The 20,419-nt window shown below is 37.5% G+C and overlaps 1 protein-coding gene across 1 annotated transcript; it reads right to left on the bottom strand.

The window, feature by feature from the left end:
* Nucleotides 1–456: 456 nt before the first annotated feature.
* On the bottom strand, nucleotides 457–20,395 carry LOC138331260 (glyoxalase domain-containing protein 4-like). Its single transcript, XM_069278773.1, has 10 exons — nucleotides 20,171–20,395; nucleotides 17,178–17,227; nucleotides 15,447–15,567; nucleotides 14,517–14,655; nucleotides 12,998–13,048; nucleotides 12,062–12,141; nucleotides 11,070–11,156; nucleotides 10,672–10,785; nucleotides 9,799–9,885; nucleotides 457–1,281 (listed from the first exon to the last, which is right to left on the bottom strand). The coding sequence occupies exons 1-10, from the start codon at nucleotides 20,258–20,260 to the stop codon at nucleotides 1,216–1,218; spliced, it is 885 nt and encodes a 294-aa protein (XP_069134874.1). The 5' UTR covers nucleotides 20,261–20,395; the 3' UTR covers nucleotides 457–1,215.
* Between the last annotated feature and the right edge of the window lie 24 nt (nucleotides 20,396–20,419).

Raw genomic sequence — 20,419 nt, 5'->3', positions numbered from 1 at the left:
AAAAGTCCTATTACCAGCCAGGGTCATTTAATGACGTTCCCCTCATGTGTGTGTAATTCATCTAGAAGCATATCTTTGAAACAATATAACTTTAAGAATTGAAAATAAATGTCGATCAATCTTAATACGAAAACATTTTATACAAATATTGCATCTGAAGGAAATTCTTATCATTTTTATCTAAGCTTTTAATAATAGTGCCTTGGGAATACAAATTAATCTAGAAAATGATGACTGCTTCGACCCAATGTTTAGTCTGAATATCATTTTGTTATTTACCAATACAGTAAATAAACAAATTAAATTGCTTAATGGTCTAGGCTTAATTCCACTCACCTTTAGTTCTTTTGCTTTCGCACAGAATAGTTTTATTGAGGTGTTTAAGTAAAAGAAATATTGATATATGCAGAATAGCACCAGCCACCTGGTGAACGAATCAAAACAACGATTGATGCCTCATAAGGTATTGTTTTAATATGTGCATAAGAGTAAATCAACAACCACAAATTATGATAAATCTTCATAAATCAATATGAGAGTTTTTACATACAATTGTATGACAACTTCTCCCGACAAACCATTCCTACAGTCAGTATATAGCACCTCATTATGTCACAAATAGTATCTCACACAAGTGTCAAATTTATATCGTACAGCCTAGGATACACTTAAATATATATGTACATCTTATTTATTGATGTCCACTGTTTATACTGTGAACCAACTGATTTGCGCGACCATTTCATTTCGTAAATGCATGCATATCAAATATTTCAGTTCCAGTTTTAAATACATTATCCTATAATAAGCTAAGTCAAGGTCATTTAATATTTGCGTCAACATGAATTGCCCCAGAATAATAATATGAAATTCAACTGCACCCCAAAATATGGCTTAAAAATGGTTTGATTAAAACTATTCTTGCATATTTCTAAGTTACCTCCCTTGCGTGTACATGTATCCATTGTGACGTCATTATTTTGTTATCCAAATTCACGTTGTTTTCCATGAAAAGAAATGATGTCACAAGCAATACCTACCCGCAAGGACAGTTAACTTTGTAATATATAAATACAGAATACTAAGTATGTTTTCTCTATTGTGAAAGATTTAGAAAAGCTTAATGAATACACTGTATAATTATATAGATATCTTGACTAAATTCTACATCTAATTAAACTTAACAGAATATTATATAACTGTATAGATATGAAATCATGCTGTTCCTTTCGTAAGGCCTTTCTTTTTGAACCACTCATCGCTTTTGTCAGCTGCTATTCCCTGAAATCATAAAAACACAACTTATTACTTTTCATCTGCAATGACAGATCTAGTGTGACAATTATCACAACTCATTTTGCCTCAAAATTCAATTACTAACAAGAGATCCCACGGCGAAACTGATGCCTGCTATTGATAGTTTTTTGGGTCATTTGACCCGAAGAGTCAGGATGACCTATAGTCGTCATGTTTCGTACGTCGTCGTTAACTTTTCACATTTTGAACTTCTTCTCAAGTTCTATCAGTGCGATTTAGCTGAAACTTACATGAAATGATCCTGACATGGTCCCGACAAAGTGTTGTTATTTTTCGGGTTGATCCGAAATCCAAGATGGCCGCCACAGCCGCCATCTTGAAAACACATTTTGAACTTCTTCTCAAGTTCTACCGGTGCGATTTGGCTGAAACTTGCATGAAATGATCATGACATGGTCCCAACAAAGTGTTGTTATTTTTTGGGTTGATCCGAAACCCAAGATGGCCGCCACAGTCGCCATCTTGAAAAAACATTTTGAACTTCTTCTCAAGTTCTTCCGGTGCGATTTGGTTGAAACTTGCATGAAATGATCCTGACATGGTACCAACAAAGTGTTGTTATTTTTCGGGTCATTCTGAAATCCAAGATGGCCGCTCCAGACGCCATTTTGAACTTCTTCTCAAGTTATACGGGTGCAATTTGGCTGAAACATGCATGAAATGATCCTGACATGGTCCCGACAAAGTGTTGTTATTTTTCGGGTTGATCAGAAATGCAAGATGGCCGCCACAGTTGCCATCTTAAAAACACATTTTGAACTTCTTCTCAAGTTCTACCGGAGCGATTTGGCTGAAACTTGCATGAAAAGATCCTGACATGGTCCCGACAAAGCGTTGTTATTTTCCAGGTTGATCCGAAATCCAAGATGGCTGCCACAGCCGCCATCTTTAAACACTTTAAGAACTTTTCTCAAGTTCTACTGGTGCGATTTAGCTGAAACATGCATGAAAAGATCCTGACATGGTCCCAACAAAGTGTTGTTATTTTTCGGGTTGATCCGAAATCCAAGATGGCCGTCACAGCTGCCATCTTGAAAATACATTTTGAACTTCTTCTCAATATTTACCGGTATTATTTGGCTGAAACTTGCATGAAATGATCCTGACATGGTCCCGACAAAGTGTTGTTACATCTGGTTGATCCCTAATCGAAGATGGCTACCATGACACTATATCTAATTAATTTCATATGTGATGTTTGCCAAGGTAGTCAGATGACCGTTAAGGCCCATGGGCCTCTTGTTATATCAAACATATTTTCCAATAATTCAGAACCGACATATATCTGAATTTCTGCTTAAAAGTGCTTATATCAAAGCAAAACGGAAAACCTATAAATGCATCTCTTAAAGACCCACTACCTTTCCGAAACAAACAAGAGGCCTTGACAGTCACCTGAGTGCAGAAACAGAAAGAGCATTGTAAAGTTGGTTCAAATCTGTAAAAAGTATTTACGAATTAGAATAAACGAAAGTTGAACCTTTGTATTAGAATTTTTATTTTTTGTTTTTCATTTTGATAGTTAGTGTATTATGTTACCGAACCTTATGCTTAAAATTCCAATTTGCTTTGTCAACGTTAAACAACAAAACCAAACTAGAAGTCAGTCAGTGTCAGTGATTTTATAAATTTCACTTTTTAATCTATGAAGATTATTTGGTTCTATCAAACCTGTGTATTCAGAAGATTTTTTTTAAATTTTAGCCTATTTGACCCATTTTGGCCCCGCCCCTCTGGTCCCTGGGGGCCAGCCAGGACCAATATGGATATTGAGTTAAAATGCTATTTCAGGCTAATAATTCTAACGCAGTTTGACTCATTTCCCATTAAAACAATGGAAATCATGTTCATAAATGTGTTTTTCCTATATAAACTATAGTAAATTTGACTCCCTCACAAGAGGAAAAATCCGAGGACCATGAAATTCACACGTTTTGTAAGGGACCTTAAGACCTTTCAATCTATGAAGAGTATTTGTTTTCATGGAATCCGTGAATTAAGAAGAAAGATTTTTGAAAAGTAAGTCAATTTGACCCTTTTTGGCCCTGCCCCTCTTGCCCCTGGGGGTCAGCCAAGACCAATCTGGAAATGATGTTAAAAGGCTATCTCAGGCTAATAATTCTAACCCAGTTTTACTAATTTCCTATGAAAACAAAGCAAGTAATGTTCATAAATGTGTTTTTCCTATATAAACTATAGTAAATTTGACCCCCTCCCCAAGGGAAAATCTGAGATCTCAGGGACATAAAATTCACAATTTTTGTAAAGGGCCTTAAGACCTTCCAATCTATCAAGATTATATGCTTCCATCAAACCTGTGAATTCAGAAGAAGATTTATGAAGTTTTAGCTTATTTGACCCCGTTTGGCCCCGCCCCTAAGGCCCTTGGTGGTCAGCCAGGACCAATATGTATATGACGATAAAATACTATCTCAGGATAATAATAATAACCCAGTTTGACTAATTTCCTATGAAAAATAAGCAAACGTTCATAAATGTGTTTTTTCCTAATTAAACTATAGTAAACTTGACCCCCTCCCCAGGGGGAAACATGAGACCCCAGGGTCATATAATTCACAATTTTTGTAAAGGACCTTAAGACCTTTTCATCTATTAAGAGTATTTGTTTCTACCAGTTCCAGAATTTCAGAAGAAGATTTTTGAAGTTTTAGCCTATTTGACCTCTTTTCGCCCCGCCCCTAAGGCCCCTAGGATCAGTCATGGAAAATTTGTTAATAAGATTCAATGGTCATCTTATATGGATAATTCTGACAACATTGACTAATTTTCTATCATAAATGACTAATTAATGCTTCAATGATTTGAAAAGGTCACTTGAGACTTCGTCTCAGGTGACATAAAAATAGGAAAGTTTCTTAAAAACAATATCAACATGGACAAGGAAATGTATATCGATGACCTTAGATGAAGTTGAAACACCAAATAAATGTAAGTTTCTCTGCGTAATCTATGTTTAACATTGAAGATTTGTTTCGCTTTCACGGGAAACCTAATTTGATTTATTTTAATTAAGATGTTCAGAAGGTGATGATACGTGTAGTATTAATGGTAAGCTAATAACAATAAGGACTCTACAAAATTATCATTCACATTTTACATTCCAGAGGGCCTGTATCGCTCACCTGGTTTGTAATGCCAAATAATTTTCTGAATACAGGTTCATTGTTTCTTTTCTGAAGGAATTTTAATATTAACCTCTAAATCCCCTATTGGGCCCCACCCCTCCTGCCCCCTGGGAGTCAGAGCCAAAATTTATACAAGTTCTGTTCCCCTTCCACAAAGGATGTTTCTGGCCAAATTTGGTTACATTCCAAGCAGAACTCTATGACTAGTAGCGATTTAAAGAATTTACCTCTATTTCCCCTATTGGGCCCCACCTCTCCTACCCCCGGGGGATCAGAGCCAAAATTTATACAAGTTCTGTTCCCCTTCCCCCAAGGATGTTTGTGGCCAAATTTGGTTACAATCCATGCAGAACTCTATGAGAAGAAGTGATTTAAAGGATTTACCTCTATTTCCCCTATTGGGCCCTGCCCCTCCTGCCCCCTGGGGATCAGAGCCAAAATTTATACAAGTTCTGTTCTCCTACCCCCAAGGATGTTTGTGGCCAAATTTAGTTACAATCCATACAAAACTCTTGGACAATTAAGTAGCAATTTATAGAATTTACCTATAAATCCCCTATTGGGCCCCGCCCCTCCTGCCCCGGGGACCAGAGCCAAAATTTTTACAAACTCAGTTCTTATTCTCCCAAGGATATTTCTGGCCAAATTTAGTTACATTCCATGCAGAACTCTATGACTAGTAGCGAATTATAGGATTTACCTCTATTTCCCCTATTGGGCCCCACCCCTCCTGCCCCCGGGGGACCAGAGCCAAAATTTATACAAGTTCTGTTCCCCTTCCCCCAAGGATGTTTCTGGCCAAATTTGGTTACAATCCATGCAGAACTCTATGAGAAGAAGTGATTTAAAGGATTTACCTCTATTTCCCCTATTGGGCCCCGCCCCTCCTGCCCCCGGGGGGTCAGAGCCAAAATTTATACAAGTTCTGTTCCCCTACCCCCCACGGATGTTTGTGGCCAAATTTGGTTACAATCCATGTAGAACTCTAGGACAAGTAGCGATTGATAGAATTTACCTCTATTTCCCCTCCTGGGCCCTGCCCCTCCTGCCCCCTGGGGGTTAGAGCCAAAATTTATACAAGTTCTGTTCTCCTACCCCCAAGGATGTTTGTGGCCAAATTTAGTTACAATCCATACAAAACTCTTGGACAATTAAGTAGCAATTTATAGAATTTACCTATAATTCCCCTATTGGGCCCCGCCCCTCCTGCCCCGGGGACCAGAGCCAAAATTTTTACAAACTCAGTTCTTATTCTCCCAAGGATATTTCTGGCCAAATTTGGTTACATTCCATGCAGAACTCTATGACTAGTAGCGAATTAAAGGATTTACCTCTATTTCCCCTATTGGGCCCCACCCCTCCAGCCCCCGGGGGGCCAGAGCCAAAATTTATACAAGTTCTGTTCCCCTTCCCCCAAGGATGTTTCTGGCCAAATTTGGTTACAATCCATGCAGAACTCTACGACTAGTAGCAATTTACAGGATTTACCTCTATTTCCCCTATTGGGCCCCGCCCCTCCTGCCCCCGGGGGGTCAGAGCCAAAATTTATACAAGTTCTGTTCCCCTTCCCCCACGGATGTTTGTGGCCAAATTTGGTTACAATCCATGTAGAACTCTATGACAAGTAGCGATTTAAAGGATTTACCTCTATTTCCCCTATTGGGCCCCGCCCCTCCTGCCCCCGGGGGGTCAGAGCCAAAATTTATACAAGTTCTGTTCCCCTTCCCCCAAGGATGTTTGTGGCAAAATTTAGTTACAATCCATGTAGAACTCTATGACTAATAGCGAATTAAAGGATTTACCTCTATTTCCCCTATTGGGCCCCACCCCTCCAGCCCCCGGGGGGCAAGAGCCAAAATTTATACAAGTTCTGTTCCCCTTCCCCCAAGGATGTTTGTGGCCAAATTTTGTTACATTCCATTCAGAACTCTATGACAAGTAGCGATTAAAGGATTTACCTATATTTCCCCTATTGGGCCCCCGCCCCTCCTGCCCCCAGGGGTCAGAGCCAAAATTTATACAAGTTCTGTTCCCCTTCCCCAACGGATGTTTGTGGCCAAATTTGGTTACAATCCATGTAGAACTCTATGACAAGTAACGATTTAAAGGATTTACCTCTATTTCCCCTATTGGGCCCCGCCCCTCCTGCCCCCGGGGGGTCAGAGCCAAAATTTATACAAGTTCTGTTCCCCTACCCCCAAGGATGTTTGTGGCAAAATTTAGTTACAATCCATGTAGAACTCTATGACTAGTAGCGATTTAAAGGATTTACCTCTATTTCCCCTATTGGGCCCCGCCCCTCCTTCCCCCGGGGGGTCCGAGTGAGAGCCAAAATTTATACAAGTTCTGTTCCCCTTCCCCCAAGGATGTTTGTGGCCAAATTTTGTTACATTCCATTCAGAACTCTATGACAAGTAGCGATTTAAAGGATTTACCTATATTTCCCCTATTGGGCCCCGCCCCTCCTGCCCCCGGGGGGTCAGAGCCAAAATTTATACAAGTTCTGTACCCCCTCCCCCAAGGATGTTTGTGGCCAAATTTGGTTACAATCCATGCAGAACTCTATGACTAGTAGCGATTTAAAGGAAATGTTGACGGACAGACGGACGGACGGACGACGGACGGACGACGGACGCCGCGCCATGACATAAGCTCACCGGCCCTTTGGGCCAGGTGAGCTAAAAAACAATCGTTTTAGAAAGGTAGCAGGCAGAACTAGCAGAAATAATGTTTAAGGTTGTCGAAAATGTTTCTGGTTGGCAATATTGCCAATCCTAAAATGATTATGTACGATAACGCTCAAAACAAGAGATCCCAGAGGGATCTTGGCGCCCACCAAAGATTGATCTATGTCTGACAAATGAAAGAGGGATCTTTTCTCTGCTTTTCAAACTTACAATTCTTTTTTCTGCTTTTCAAACTTTAAACTATCAAAATCCAAGATGGTGGTCGCAAAATGCATTAGGCAGAACTAGGGTCCTAGAGGAACATACATATGATATTTGAGAACAATCCCTTCAATACTTTCTGAGAAATAGCGGTAACAAACTTTAACTATCAAAATCCAAGATGGCCACCGGTCGGCCATCTTGTTGACCGATCAGTCCCAAAATGCAATATGCACAACTGGGGTCCTAGGGGAACCTACATATGAAATTTGAGAAAGATCCCTTCAGTGCTTTCTGAGAAATAGCCGGTAACAAACTTTAACTATCAAAATCCAAGATGGCTACCTGGCGGCCATCTTGTTGACCGATCAGTCCCAAAATGCAATATGCACAACTGGGGTCCTAGGGGAACCTACATATGAAATTTGAGAAAGATCCCTTTAGTGCTTTTTGAGAAATAGCGGTAACAAACTTTAACTATCAAAATCCAAGATGGCTACCTGGCGGCCATCTTGTTGACTGATCAGTCCCAAAATGCAATATGCACACTACTAGGGTCCTAGGGGAACCTACATATGAAATTTGAGAACAATCCCTTCAATACTTTCTGAGAAATAGCCGTAACAAACTTTAACTATCAAAATCCAAGATGGCTGCTTGTCGGCCATCTTGTTGACCGATCAGTCCCAAAATGTAATATGCAGAACTAGGGTCCAAGAGGAACCTACATATGAAATTTGAGAACAATCCCTTCAATACTTTCTGAGAAATAGCGGTAACAAACTTTAACTATCAAAATCCAAGATGGCGGCTGGTCGGCCATCTTGTTGACCGATCAGTCCCAAAATGCAATATGCACAACTAGGGTCCTACGGGAACCTACATATGAAATTTGAGAAAGATCCCTTCAATACTTTATGAGAAATAGCGGTAACAAACTTTAACTATCAAAATCCAAGATGGCTGCCTGGTGGCCATCTTGTTGACCGATCAGTCCCAAAATACAATATGCACAACTAGGGTCCTAGGGGAACCTACATATGAAATTTGAGAAAGATCCCTTCAGTGCTTTCTGAGAAATAGCGGTAACAAACTTTAACTATCAAAATCCCAAGATGGCTACCTGGCGGCCATCTTGTTGACCGATCAGGTCCCAAAAAAATGCTTTGGCCCAATATGCACACCCACCCCAAAACCCAACCTAGGGTCCTAGGGGGGGAACCTACATATGAAATTTGAGAAAAGATCCCTTCAGTACTTTTCTGAGATTTAGCCGTAACAAACTTTAACTATCAAAAATCATAAGATGGCGGCTGGTCGGCCATCTTGTTGACCGATCAGTTCCCAAAATGCCGCACCCGGACACAACCACTTAATATTTGTTTTTGTGCCCCAAACCCCCCCAATAAAAACATCTTCTTGAGGGTCCTAGGGGAACCTACATATGAAATTTGAGAAAGATCCCTTCAGTGCTTTCTGAGAAATAGCGGTAACAAACACTTTAACTATCAAAATCCAAGATGGCTACCTGGCGGCCATCTTGTTGACCGATCAGTCCCAAAATGCAATATGCAATATGCACTTCTAGGGTCCTAGGGGAACCTACATATGAAATTTGAGAAAGATCCCTTCAGTACTTTCTGAGAATTAGCCGTAACAAAACTTTAACTATCAAAATCCAAGATGGCGGCTGGTCGGCCATCTTGTTGACCGATCAGTCCCAAAATGCAATATGCACAACTAGGGTTCTAGGGGAACCTACATATGAAATTTGAGAAAGATCCCTTCAGTACTTTATGAGAAATAGCGGTAACAAACTTTAACTATCAAAATCCAAGATGGCTGCCTGGCGGCCATCTTGTTGGACCGAGATCAGTCCCAAAATACAATATGCACAACTAAGGGGAACCTACATTTGGAAATTGAGAAAGATCCCTTCAGTACTTTTAGAGAAATAGCGGGTAACAAGAATTGTTAACGGACGGACGGACGGACGGAAGGACGGACGGACAGACGGAAGGACGGACGGACGACGGACCACGGACGAAAGGCGATTTTAAGCCCACCATATGAGGTGGGCTAATAAAACCTACATTTGGAAATTGAAAAGATCCCCTCAGTACTTTTTTAAGATATGAGTAACTTTTTTTTTCAAAATCAAAAGACGGTCTTTTATCTGCCTTTTTTAAATTCTTTTTTGTTCCAAGAAAAAACGTGGCTGCTATACTGTATAGCATGAAATATTGGTAATTTCTTTTGTGATTCGAAGCTTTCGAATCATCTCATGTAAATAAATATTCATGTTTAGTCGATTAACAACAATAATAATTTTGTTTTATATTAGTGGTTCTATAGCACATACGAAAACAACAAAAAATTCACATCATACAGTATTCCTTGGTAAAATATTGTAACCTCAATATAATAGTAAAGATATCGTGACTTACCTGGTCAAGTAATTCATCTGCTTTATCATCGACCTGAGAGAGCTCACGGAATGCCTCATCACCCACAAAACATATTTCATGGCCATCCTGAAGCAAAGATAATGCTTCTAGATATATATATCACTTGATTTTAGAATGATATACTCATTAAGTGCAAGCCTCATTGAAATTAATTTGAAATTAACCCATGGGTTCAGTGTAATAAATATTCCTTTAAGAAAAGATTCTTGAACAATTCTTTAACTTATTAAATAAAAAAAAAATTTTGAATTAAAAGTCATTAAAAAAATCACAAAAGAACTTAAGGAATATCAAGTTCCAGAATCTTGGTTAAACTGTAATGCTTTCTTTTGATTACATTTGTATTTCAAGTTAAGGAATTTTCATGAAATCGTCCGTCTGGACCAATATGTCCTCAAAAGCAGAGAAAATTTTGAAAAGGACACATTTAGGTTCAATCACCTTATCGAAACGTTAGGGAGGTGAATGAGTTTAAGAGTAAACAAGCCTCATTGAAATTAATTTGAAATAACCCATGGGTCCAGTGTAATAAATATTCCTTTAAGAAAGTGTTATTCTTGAACAATTCTTTAACTTATTAAATAAAAAAATTTTGAATTAAAAGTCATTAAAAAAATCACAAAAGAACTTAAGGAATATCAAGTTCCAGAATCTTGGTTAACTGTAATGCTTTTCTTTTGATTACATTTGTATTTCAAGTTAAGGAATTTTCATGAAATCGTCGTCTGGACCAATATGTCCTCAAAAGCAGAGAAATCAATCACCTTGAAGACACATTTAGGTTCTTATTAGACAAAGACTAGACCAATCCATTATGAAATTTAGGAGGTGAATGAGTTTAAGGTAACTTACAGGATCAGCCACAATGACTACTTCTACTGTGGCCTTCCCCGGGGTATCAAGACTGATCAGAGGAGTTAGGATCGTCTGCCCAGCGTCCTTCATCTTCTTCTCTATATCTGGTAACTGTGACAACATCACAAATAATGTACAGTCCAAAACTACAGAATTGTTTTAATCAAAGTACTGAAAATACTGAAAGGTTCGGCCTTAATCTTTAAAAAAATAAATTGTAAGACAGTTTTAAAGCATGCTTATGTAAACGTATTCTTGAATGCTAAAACATTTCTATGGTTCAAATGTGTTCAATTTTCTTAACCTTTAATTTGTACAATCCTTGTGTTTACATTTTTAATAAATAAAGTTTTAAGCAGATTTTAAGATTAGCGACAGCAAGTTTGAGAACTAACCTCTGTGCGAGGACATGAAAAAGCAATCCTTCCATAGGCAGTAGCATGGTCAACACTGGTGCCAATGTCTTGTAACTCAAGTTTACACTGAAAACAAACATATCCTTACATTGATATGGTAACTATTCTGTCTTGTAAATTTAGTTTACAATGAAAACAAAAAACAACATCCTTATTTGGCATTTAAATCAGATGGTTTTGTTTTGCTAATGTTCTATTAATAACAAAGGCAATATTAGTGTTTCAATCTGGAGACTAAGTAATGCTTATGCTATATTTCCTTGCAATACTGAAGACATTTTACAATTCATGGTACATTTTGAAAAACCTGTATTCAAGCAATATTAGTGTTTAAATCTGGAGACTAAGTAATGTTTATGCTATATTTCCTTGCAATACTGAAAACATTTTACAATTCATGGTACATTTTGAAAAACCTGTATTCAAGCAATATCAGTGTTTCAATCTGCAGACTAAGTAATGTTTATGCTATATTTCCTTGCAATACTGAAGACATTTTACAATTCATGGTACATTTTGAAAAACCTGTATTCAAGCAATATCAGTGTTTCAATCTGCAGACTAAGTAATGTTTGTGCTATATTTCCTTGCAATACTGAAGACATTTTACTATTCATGGTACATTTTGAAAAAACCTGAATTCAGGCAATATTAGTGTTTCAATCTGGAGACCAACTAATGTTTATGCTATATTTCTTGCAATACTGAAAACATTTTTACTATTCATGGTTCATTTTGAAAAACCTGTATTCAAGCAATATTAGTGTTTCGATCTGTAGACTAAGTAATATTTCCTTGCAATACTGAAAACATTTTACAATTTATGGTACTTTCTTATCAAAGCACACAACAAAACATGAACAACCAACAAAATATAAGTATTGCTTATGTGTGTCAAACAATTATTTTAAAAGTAGATAAATTTTGAAGCGGATACTTGTTTGAGTGAAAGAGGTTTTACTGTACTTTACCTGTGTATCATCAAATCCCAGTAATGCTAACTTATTCTCTTGTTTATAGACCTTCATACCACACAGCTGAGTCCAGAAATCTGTAACCGATACATTGCAAAAATACATGTACATATTTGTGTATTCTCTTCCAGAACAATTATTATGTAAAAGTCAGGCATTATAATTTCATCACAGACTATAAATTGCTTAAATATTTAACTTGAAACTACACCACTGTCAATTAAAAATTGTCTACGAGACAAGAGACACAAGCGGTATTTTAGACGCACCACTGAATGATCATGATCTTGATCTATGTCGGTCAAAAATACAATGTACATAACTAGGCAACAAGGGGAACCTACAAATGAAATATTTGAGAGAGAGACTCCTGCAGTACTTCAAGAGAAAATTGTCAAAATCTAAGATGGCTGCCGGTCGGAAAGATTTCCTTTGACCGACATAGATCATTCAGTGGTGGCTGTCAAAATACCTCTGGGATTTCTTGTCTTATAAAGTAGATAATTTGACAGTGGTGGAGTTTAAAATAAAATAATTAGGCAAGTTATAGTCTGTGATAAAATGGTAATGCTCAAGATTCTGTGCTTTCTGAGAAAAAGCCATAACAATAATTGTTAATGGAGGGATGGAGAGAACAAAAGGTGATTTGAATAACCAACCGGTTCGGCGTTTGACGATGGTGAGCTAATAAATCAAAATACAAATTAATAATAATAATTGTTATATAAACAGAGATCAGCCTCTATGTATAACAACAAATGCAATACATGGGGTTTTATTTTACATCAGTATGGTTGGAAGACAATGACATAAAAAGCAAAAGAAGCGGGCCCCATCAGCTGTGTGACAGAGACTGTATTTAATAATATGTACATGGTACTGGCCAACAAACCACTCCTTTGCGAAATCATAATTCAGTGTATATTTACTTACCAACAGACTTGGAGAGATCTGAACATCCTAGACACACACTCTGTACTGGATCTATAATACAAAACATTCAGTTATTCAACTCATTCACCCCTGAAATATCATAATGGACTGGTCTAGTCTTTGATTTAGAAGAGTCCAAATACATCTTAGGGGTGAATGAAGTAATATCCTATAACACAGGGCATCCCGATCAAAGATTCAGAAATCAAATTATCATTTCTCAAAAATCTGACGAGTCAAAGTCTATGATACATAGAAATGACATGTGCTTCAAACTCAAGAGTCAAATCTGACCTTTGGGAGTCAAAAACATACTCCCATGGGTCTAATGGATGCCCTGCATCAGTGCAGGGTTCTCTCCTGTTAGCTAGGTAAACAGGTCAGAATAGGATAAATCATTGTGGGAGGAGTAAGATACCAGCGGACACTACACACAAGTAAAGCATAGCCATCTCATTTTGCATTGCTCGATTTATGCAATTCCCTTCTGAACATCAGAGCACTTCAATGTGGATGGACGAAAACATTAAAGATGCTCCACCGCTGACAAATGGTATTTTTTCACTACCAAAAACAGGAGCAGGCGATTTGGTAATTTTCTGCAGTTACAAAAGTTACTTACTTTACACCATTACCACCATTGAAAAGTTTGAGGTTCTAATTCTACTTCAAGTTGAAAATATGAAAAATAATTAATTGCATCCCGAAAAAAGTCCGTGGCACTATATCCTATATGGAATAAAGTACAGATTGCGAATGCACCAAAAGCAAAATAAATTATTTCTATATTATTTTTTGTGTTAATTAGACATATATATACACGATTAAACACCAATTATTGTTCAAATAATGAATATCACTTATGCTCTGTCGGCGGTGGAGCATCTTTAAAGATCTAGTATTTGTTATATGTACAAAGGCTGTTAAGTTTAAATGTGTCTCCATTAAATAAGGTACACAAAATTCCATAACTAAAAATAATCTGTCAGTACTGAACAGATATGCATTCCATAGAGCAATTTTGATTACAAAAGAATTAACTTGAAATAACTTTTAATGCTGTCCAGCAAAGTGTTCTTCAGATTTAAATAGCGGATATCCTTGTTTCTTGATACCAGTTACATTTCATTGAGTGAGGTGGAAATTTTGATATTTTCACTTGGAGTAAAGTATATTTGCTTTTATGTTCACCATAAAACCTTATATTTCACTGCACAAAATGTAATAAATACTTCTATCTATTTGAGCAGATCCACAAAAAATAACATTTTAACTTCATAATTATACTCTCAGACTATTATTATAATCTAAAAGTAAACTACAGTTTAGCGGGGGTAAAATTCAGGTTTATTTATATTCACAAATTTATGCATACCAGTGAAATATCTATAAATTCAATGACGAACCTATGAACAATAGTTCAAACTAGTGAACTGCGAAAATTAATCTTCATACAGAAAAAACTCGAAATTTTGACCCCACTAATTTTCAGCACTTTACAGTATACTGCCCCACTCACCTCCCTGACTGTCCGTATCCTCAACGGTAAAGCTGTAGCCATCGGGAGATTTCACTTCCTGTCTCCCTCCGTCCACTGACACAGCATAACCACAGTTACTCAGGTTCTTAAAAGCTTCTTTAGAGGAAATATTGATGCCCTGAAATAATTATATAACTCATTTACCCCCGAAGACACTTTAGACACTTCTAAATCAAAGGCAAGACCAGTTCATTATGAAATTTCAGGGGTGAATAATAAAGCTGGGTGTCAGTCTTTCTATAATATTCAAAAGAGGTCTCTGCAGGCCTGTGATTGGTCTTTTTTTCTCTCCTAAAATGCCTTCATTTTACTATGAGATAGCCCAGGGATGGATAAAATGTTAGTGATAGTAACCCCTGGAGTACTGACTATGGTTCAGGGGTGGATATAACGTCAGTGAAAGTAACCCCTGGAGTATTGACGATGGTTCAGGGGTGGATATAACGTTAGTGGTAGAAACCCCTGGAGTATTGATGATGGTTCAGGAGTGGATATAGCGTCAGTGATAGTAACCTCTGGAGTTTTGAGGATGATTAAGGGGATGATATAATGTTAGTAATAGTAACACCTAGAGCATCTGTACTGTAACAGATCTAGAACTAACCCTGAAATCTGTCCCCAACCTGCATGTACCTATATCATAGTTATAAGTCAGCTCCACCACAAAGTGATTAGTGATAGTAACCCCTAGAGTATCGCAGATGGTTCAGGGGTGGATATAACAACAGTGATAGTAACCCCTGGAGTATTGAGGATGTATAGAACTTACCCTGAAATCTGTCCCTAGTCTGTATGTACCAATACCATAGTTATAAGTCAGCTCCACTTCAAAGTATTTAGTGATAGTAACCCCTAGAGTATCGAAGATGGTTCAGGGGGTGGATATAACAACAGTGATAGTTTACTTACCCTGAAATCTGTCCCCAATCTGTATGTACCAATACCATAGTTATAAGTCAGCTCCACCACAAAGTGATTATCCTCTGGTCCATATCCCACCATAGACTTACTCCATTTTCCATCGTAAGGTCTAAAACACATGGAGTCAATCCAGATATCAGTAAGGTGTATTGGTATACATGTACCTAGTAATAATATGTGAGAGTTGCAAGTTAGAATCCCATTCGGGGTCAGGGCTTTTTTTCAGCATGATTTGGGCTGATTTTCGGCCCAATTCCCCATTGCAATCCCTCTAAATTTTTCCCAATTCAAGTCATAAATTTCCCAAAATCAAAGTTTCTTGAAAACTATCCAAAAATATTGCATGAACTAAGTAGGCTACGGCTTTAGTTATTTGTGAATTGGCTTCAGAAAAGTTATGTATTATGCTTTATTTCATATTTCATAATTTTTCCCAAATCTTGGTTTTGTTGCACATTTTCCCAAATTCGAAGCCACAGGCCCATTTCCCAAAGCAATGAGAAAAAGCCCTGGGGGTAGTTGCCAGATACAGACCGCTGGCATGGTCAATGGCTATCCTCCACCAACATACTTAACACGTCCTTAAACTGCTGTAAAACTAATAAAACCAAACTAATATGTGAAAGGAGTACTAAATTGCATCATAATTTTGTAAAGATATTCGTTGAAAGATTTTTGCCTATTTGACCCACAGGGACCTGGCACGATTTTTTTTAAACTAACAGTATACATATATATAATATATATATGTATACTATTGGTTAAAAATTTTCGTGTCAGGTCCCTGTGATTTGACCCAAATGAGCCTCCATGAAGATTGATATCATTCATTTGAACTAACTTGGTAACCATGCACGCTTCATCCAAACATGCCACAGGCCCTATATAATGTCTCTTAAACTTTTACATTTTAACAAGAAAATTTTAAACCGCTATTTGAATGCTGTGTCCTTGAATGAAGATAAAGTAAATTCATTTGAATAAATTTAAATTGGTAGCCCTTTACCCCAGCATGCCAGAGGTCCAATATCTTTGGTCTTTGATTATGCCATGTTACATGTGCAATTTTGCATCAATTCATGAGCTTCTTGGTCCATTTTAGAAGAATATGTTTAAAGGGAAACGTTGACAGCCAACATTGCATTGGTGACATGTACGCATACAAATTTTGGTATATGGTGCCCACCCTTTCTATAGACTACCCAGGGGACTATATAAGAAAAATAGGGCCTTTTATACACTGGTCAAGATGTGTTAAAATTGACCATTATGCACCAGCAACAAGAATCATAAGCTTAAGCAATATCAGTTGGTTAATTGATCGAGGTGGTGTCTACTTAAGCTAAAAGGCAAGTTTAATTAAAGATGCTCCACCGCTGACAAATGGTATTTTTTCACTATCAAAAACAGGAGCAGACGATTTAGTATTTTTCTTCAGTTATAAAAGTTACTTACTTTACAATAACACCATTGAAAAGTTTGAGTTTCCCAAATATGAAAATTAATTAATTGCATCCTGAAAAAATCCTGTGACACTGATAGAATTAAGTACTGATTGTGCATGCACCAAAGGCAAAATAAATTATTTTATACTATTATTGTGTTAATTAGACATATATACACATGATTAAATACCAATTATTGTTCAAATGATGAGTATCATTCATGCTCTGTCGGCAGAGGAGCATCTTTAATATTAATATATAATATTACAGTTACCCATTACATGCTGCTTCACATCCTTTCTCAAATTCTTCATGTCTTAGAAACTGAAAAAAAAAACCCCAACATTTTATGATTTAAAATGTATTTACATTTTAATTACTGGCATATACAATTATATATGTTTATTGAATATGGAACAAGGAAGTAATTCCAACCGTGTGGACAAAAAAAATGTCAAATTTTTGTGGCGATCTGCCCCTTTATCAAGACATACAAAACGAACACGATAACATAATAGGATACAAACAGTAAAGCGGGACAAAGTGGACAAATATTAAACTATACATCAGAATGGAGCGCAATTTACTCTTCAGCAAGTGGCAGCCGAAGGCCGGATCTACAACAAGAGGCCCATGGACCTTAACGGTCATCTGACTATTAGCACAACACAATGTAGTCGTTTAAAGATTTTAGCATATTTGACCTCTGTGACCTTGAATGAAGATCAAGGTCATTCATTTGAATAAACTTGGTAGTCCTTCATCCCAGCATGTCATAGGCCCAATATCAGGTCTCTAGGCCTCCTAGTTATTCTCAAGAAGTCGATTAAAGATTTTATCCTTTTTGACCCCTGTGACCTTGAATGAAAGTCAATGTCATTCATTTGAACAAACTTGGTAGCCCTTCATCCCAGCGTGCTGTAGGCCCAATATGAGTATCCTGGGCCTTTTGGTTCTCGAGAAAAAGTTGTTTAAAGATGTAAGCCAATTTGACCCCTGTGACCTTGAATGAAGGTCAAGGTCATTAATTTAATCAAACTTGGTAGCCCTTCATCCTAGCATGCTGCAAGCCCGATATGAGTATCCTGGGCCTTTTAGTTCTTGGGAAGATGTCGTTTAAAGATTTAAGCCTATTTGACCTCTGTGACCTCCAATGAAGGTAAAGGTCATTCATTTGAACAAACTTGGAAGTCCTTCATCCCAGCATGCTACATGCCCAACATGAGTATTCTGGTCCTTTTGGTTATTGAGAAGAAGTCGTTTAAAGACTTCAGCCTTTTTGACCCATGTGACCTTGAATGAAGGTCAAAGTCATTTATTTTAACAAATTTGGTAGCACTCCATCCAAGCATGCTGCAGGCCCAATATCAGGTCTCTAGGCCTCTTAGTTATTCACAAGAAGTTGTTTAAAGGATTTTTAGCCTATTTGGCCCTGTGACCTTAAATGAAGGTCAAGGTCATTTATTTTGACAAACTTTGTAACACTTCATCCCAGCATGCTGCAGGCCCAATATGAATATCCTGGGCCTTTCTGTTCTTGGGAAGAAATCGTTTAAAGATTTTAGCCTATTTGACCCCTGTGACCTTGAATGAAAATCAAGGTCATTCATTTGAACAAACTTGGTAGCCCTTCATCACAGCATACTACATGCCCAATATCAGTACCCTGGGCTTTTCGGTTCTTGAGAAGAAGTTGTTAAAAGATTTTAGCCTTTTTGTCCCCTGTGACCTTGAATGAAGATCAAGGTCATTGATTTGAACAAACTTGATAGCCCTTCATCCAAGCATGTTACAGGCCTAATATCAGGTCTCTAGGCCTCTTAGTTATTCACAAGAAGTTGTTTAAAGGATTTTTAGCCTATTTGACCACTGTGACCTTGAATGAAGGTCAAGGTCATTTATTTGAACAAACTTGGTAGCCTTTCATCCCAGCATACTACAGGCCAAATATCAGTACCCTGGGATTTCTGGGTCTTGAGAAGAAGTTGTTTAAAGATTTTAGCCTTTTTGACCCCTGTGACCTTGAATGAAGGTCAAGGTCATTAATTTGAACAAACTTGGTAGCCCTTTGTCCCAGCATGCTACAGGCCAAATATCAGTAACCTGGGCATTTCGGTTATTAAGAAGAAGTCGTTTGAATGAAAAGTTTACGCACGGTGCACGGCGCAACGGTCAGATGACCTAAAAATGTATCCATGCTGTTCGGCAGAACGCTTAAATATGAGCGATGACTGGAAAGCGTGCCACGTGTGACGTCCAATGTGTGGCGAAATTTATAAATAGTGCTCATTGGTAGGGATAATTAATTGAAAAGCAAGTTATCAATTGACGTCAATAAGTATATTTAATGTTCGTTAATGCCTTTGGGATAGCGGGTCTGTAGATAGATAATCCAGAATCTCTCTCTCGATCAACGCTTGGTTTGTGTCCAGTAGGAACAGTGCTCAATTGCAATCACCTGCATGTCTTTCCAACTATGGATGGGTAAGTTGAAATGTCTGACAACCGGATAGTCAGGTTTGTTCTGTTTGATAGACCAGCGGTGATTGTTGATTCTGACGTTGAGTGGACCACCGGTTTCCCCAACGTATTGCATTGTGCATTTCCTACACGAGAGGAGGTAGATGACATTGCTGGATTTGCACGTCAGGTTCTACCGGATGTTGTATGCTCTGTTGTTGATAGCACATTCAAATGTGTCTGTGGATGCTGTGCACATGGACACATCATGCACCGTTTATTTCTGTATGTTGAATATTTATATAAGGTAACTAATCTAAACTGGATGTCAACTGGACCTGCATAGGTATTTCTGGGTTATATAGGTTTTATTACAATAGATTAAGAAAGAAAATGACACATAAGTATGCTGGAATACACTGGGGTCTGGTAAAAGATAAATGGATAAATAAATGTCTGGTAAATGCATACAGCAAAGTTTAATTCTCAATAGTAAAAATGAAATGTCACAAAATAACATTTGATTTAATTTTCCCCATATAGAACTATACAATACTACATAAATGCAGATCAGCTATATGCCATAGCTTTTACCTACATATATACATGTATTAATATATTTCCAGAAGACATTCCAGATTTTATATATTAAACCTGGAATTAAAACGTTGAGAGAGATCTGGAATAATTTGACTAGTGTGAGGAAAGCTCTTATCAGCTAAAAGGCACATATTGCATGCATATAGTATGTATTTGTAATTTGTATGTACCTTGTACATTATGTAACTAACTTATATAATATCTTACTTTCATGCCAAGAACATCTCTGTAAAATTTAGCAGTTTCCGTCCTGTTTCCAACTTTAAACACAAAGTGTAATGCTCGTCTTGTAGACATGTTTCTGCAGTAAATTCTAGAACGATATTGACGTGACAAACTAGGACAAGGCTACTCGGTCTAGATCTAGGTCTACAACAGCAGTGCAAACAAATGGAAAGTGGAAGTTGACAATATGGTCGTTATCATATTAACGTTTGAATTGGTCGAGTAAACCTA

The sequence above is a fragment of the Argopecten irradians genome, chromosome 9 (assembly GCF_041381155.1).
Source record: "Argopecten irradians isolate NY chromosome 9, Ai_NY, whole genome shotgun sequence".
Lineage (NCBI taxonomy): Eukaryota > Metazoa > Mollusca > Bivalvia > Pectinida > Pectinidae > Argopecten > Argopecten irradians.
Note: the sequence above shows the minus strand (reverse complement) of the source record. Positions and strands in the feature narration are given on the sequence as shown.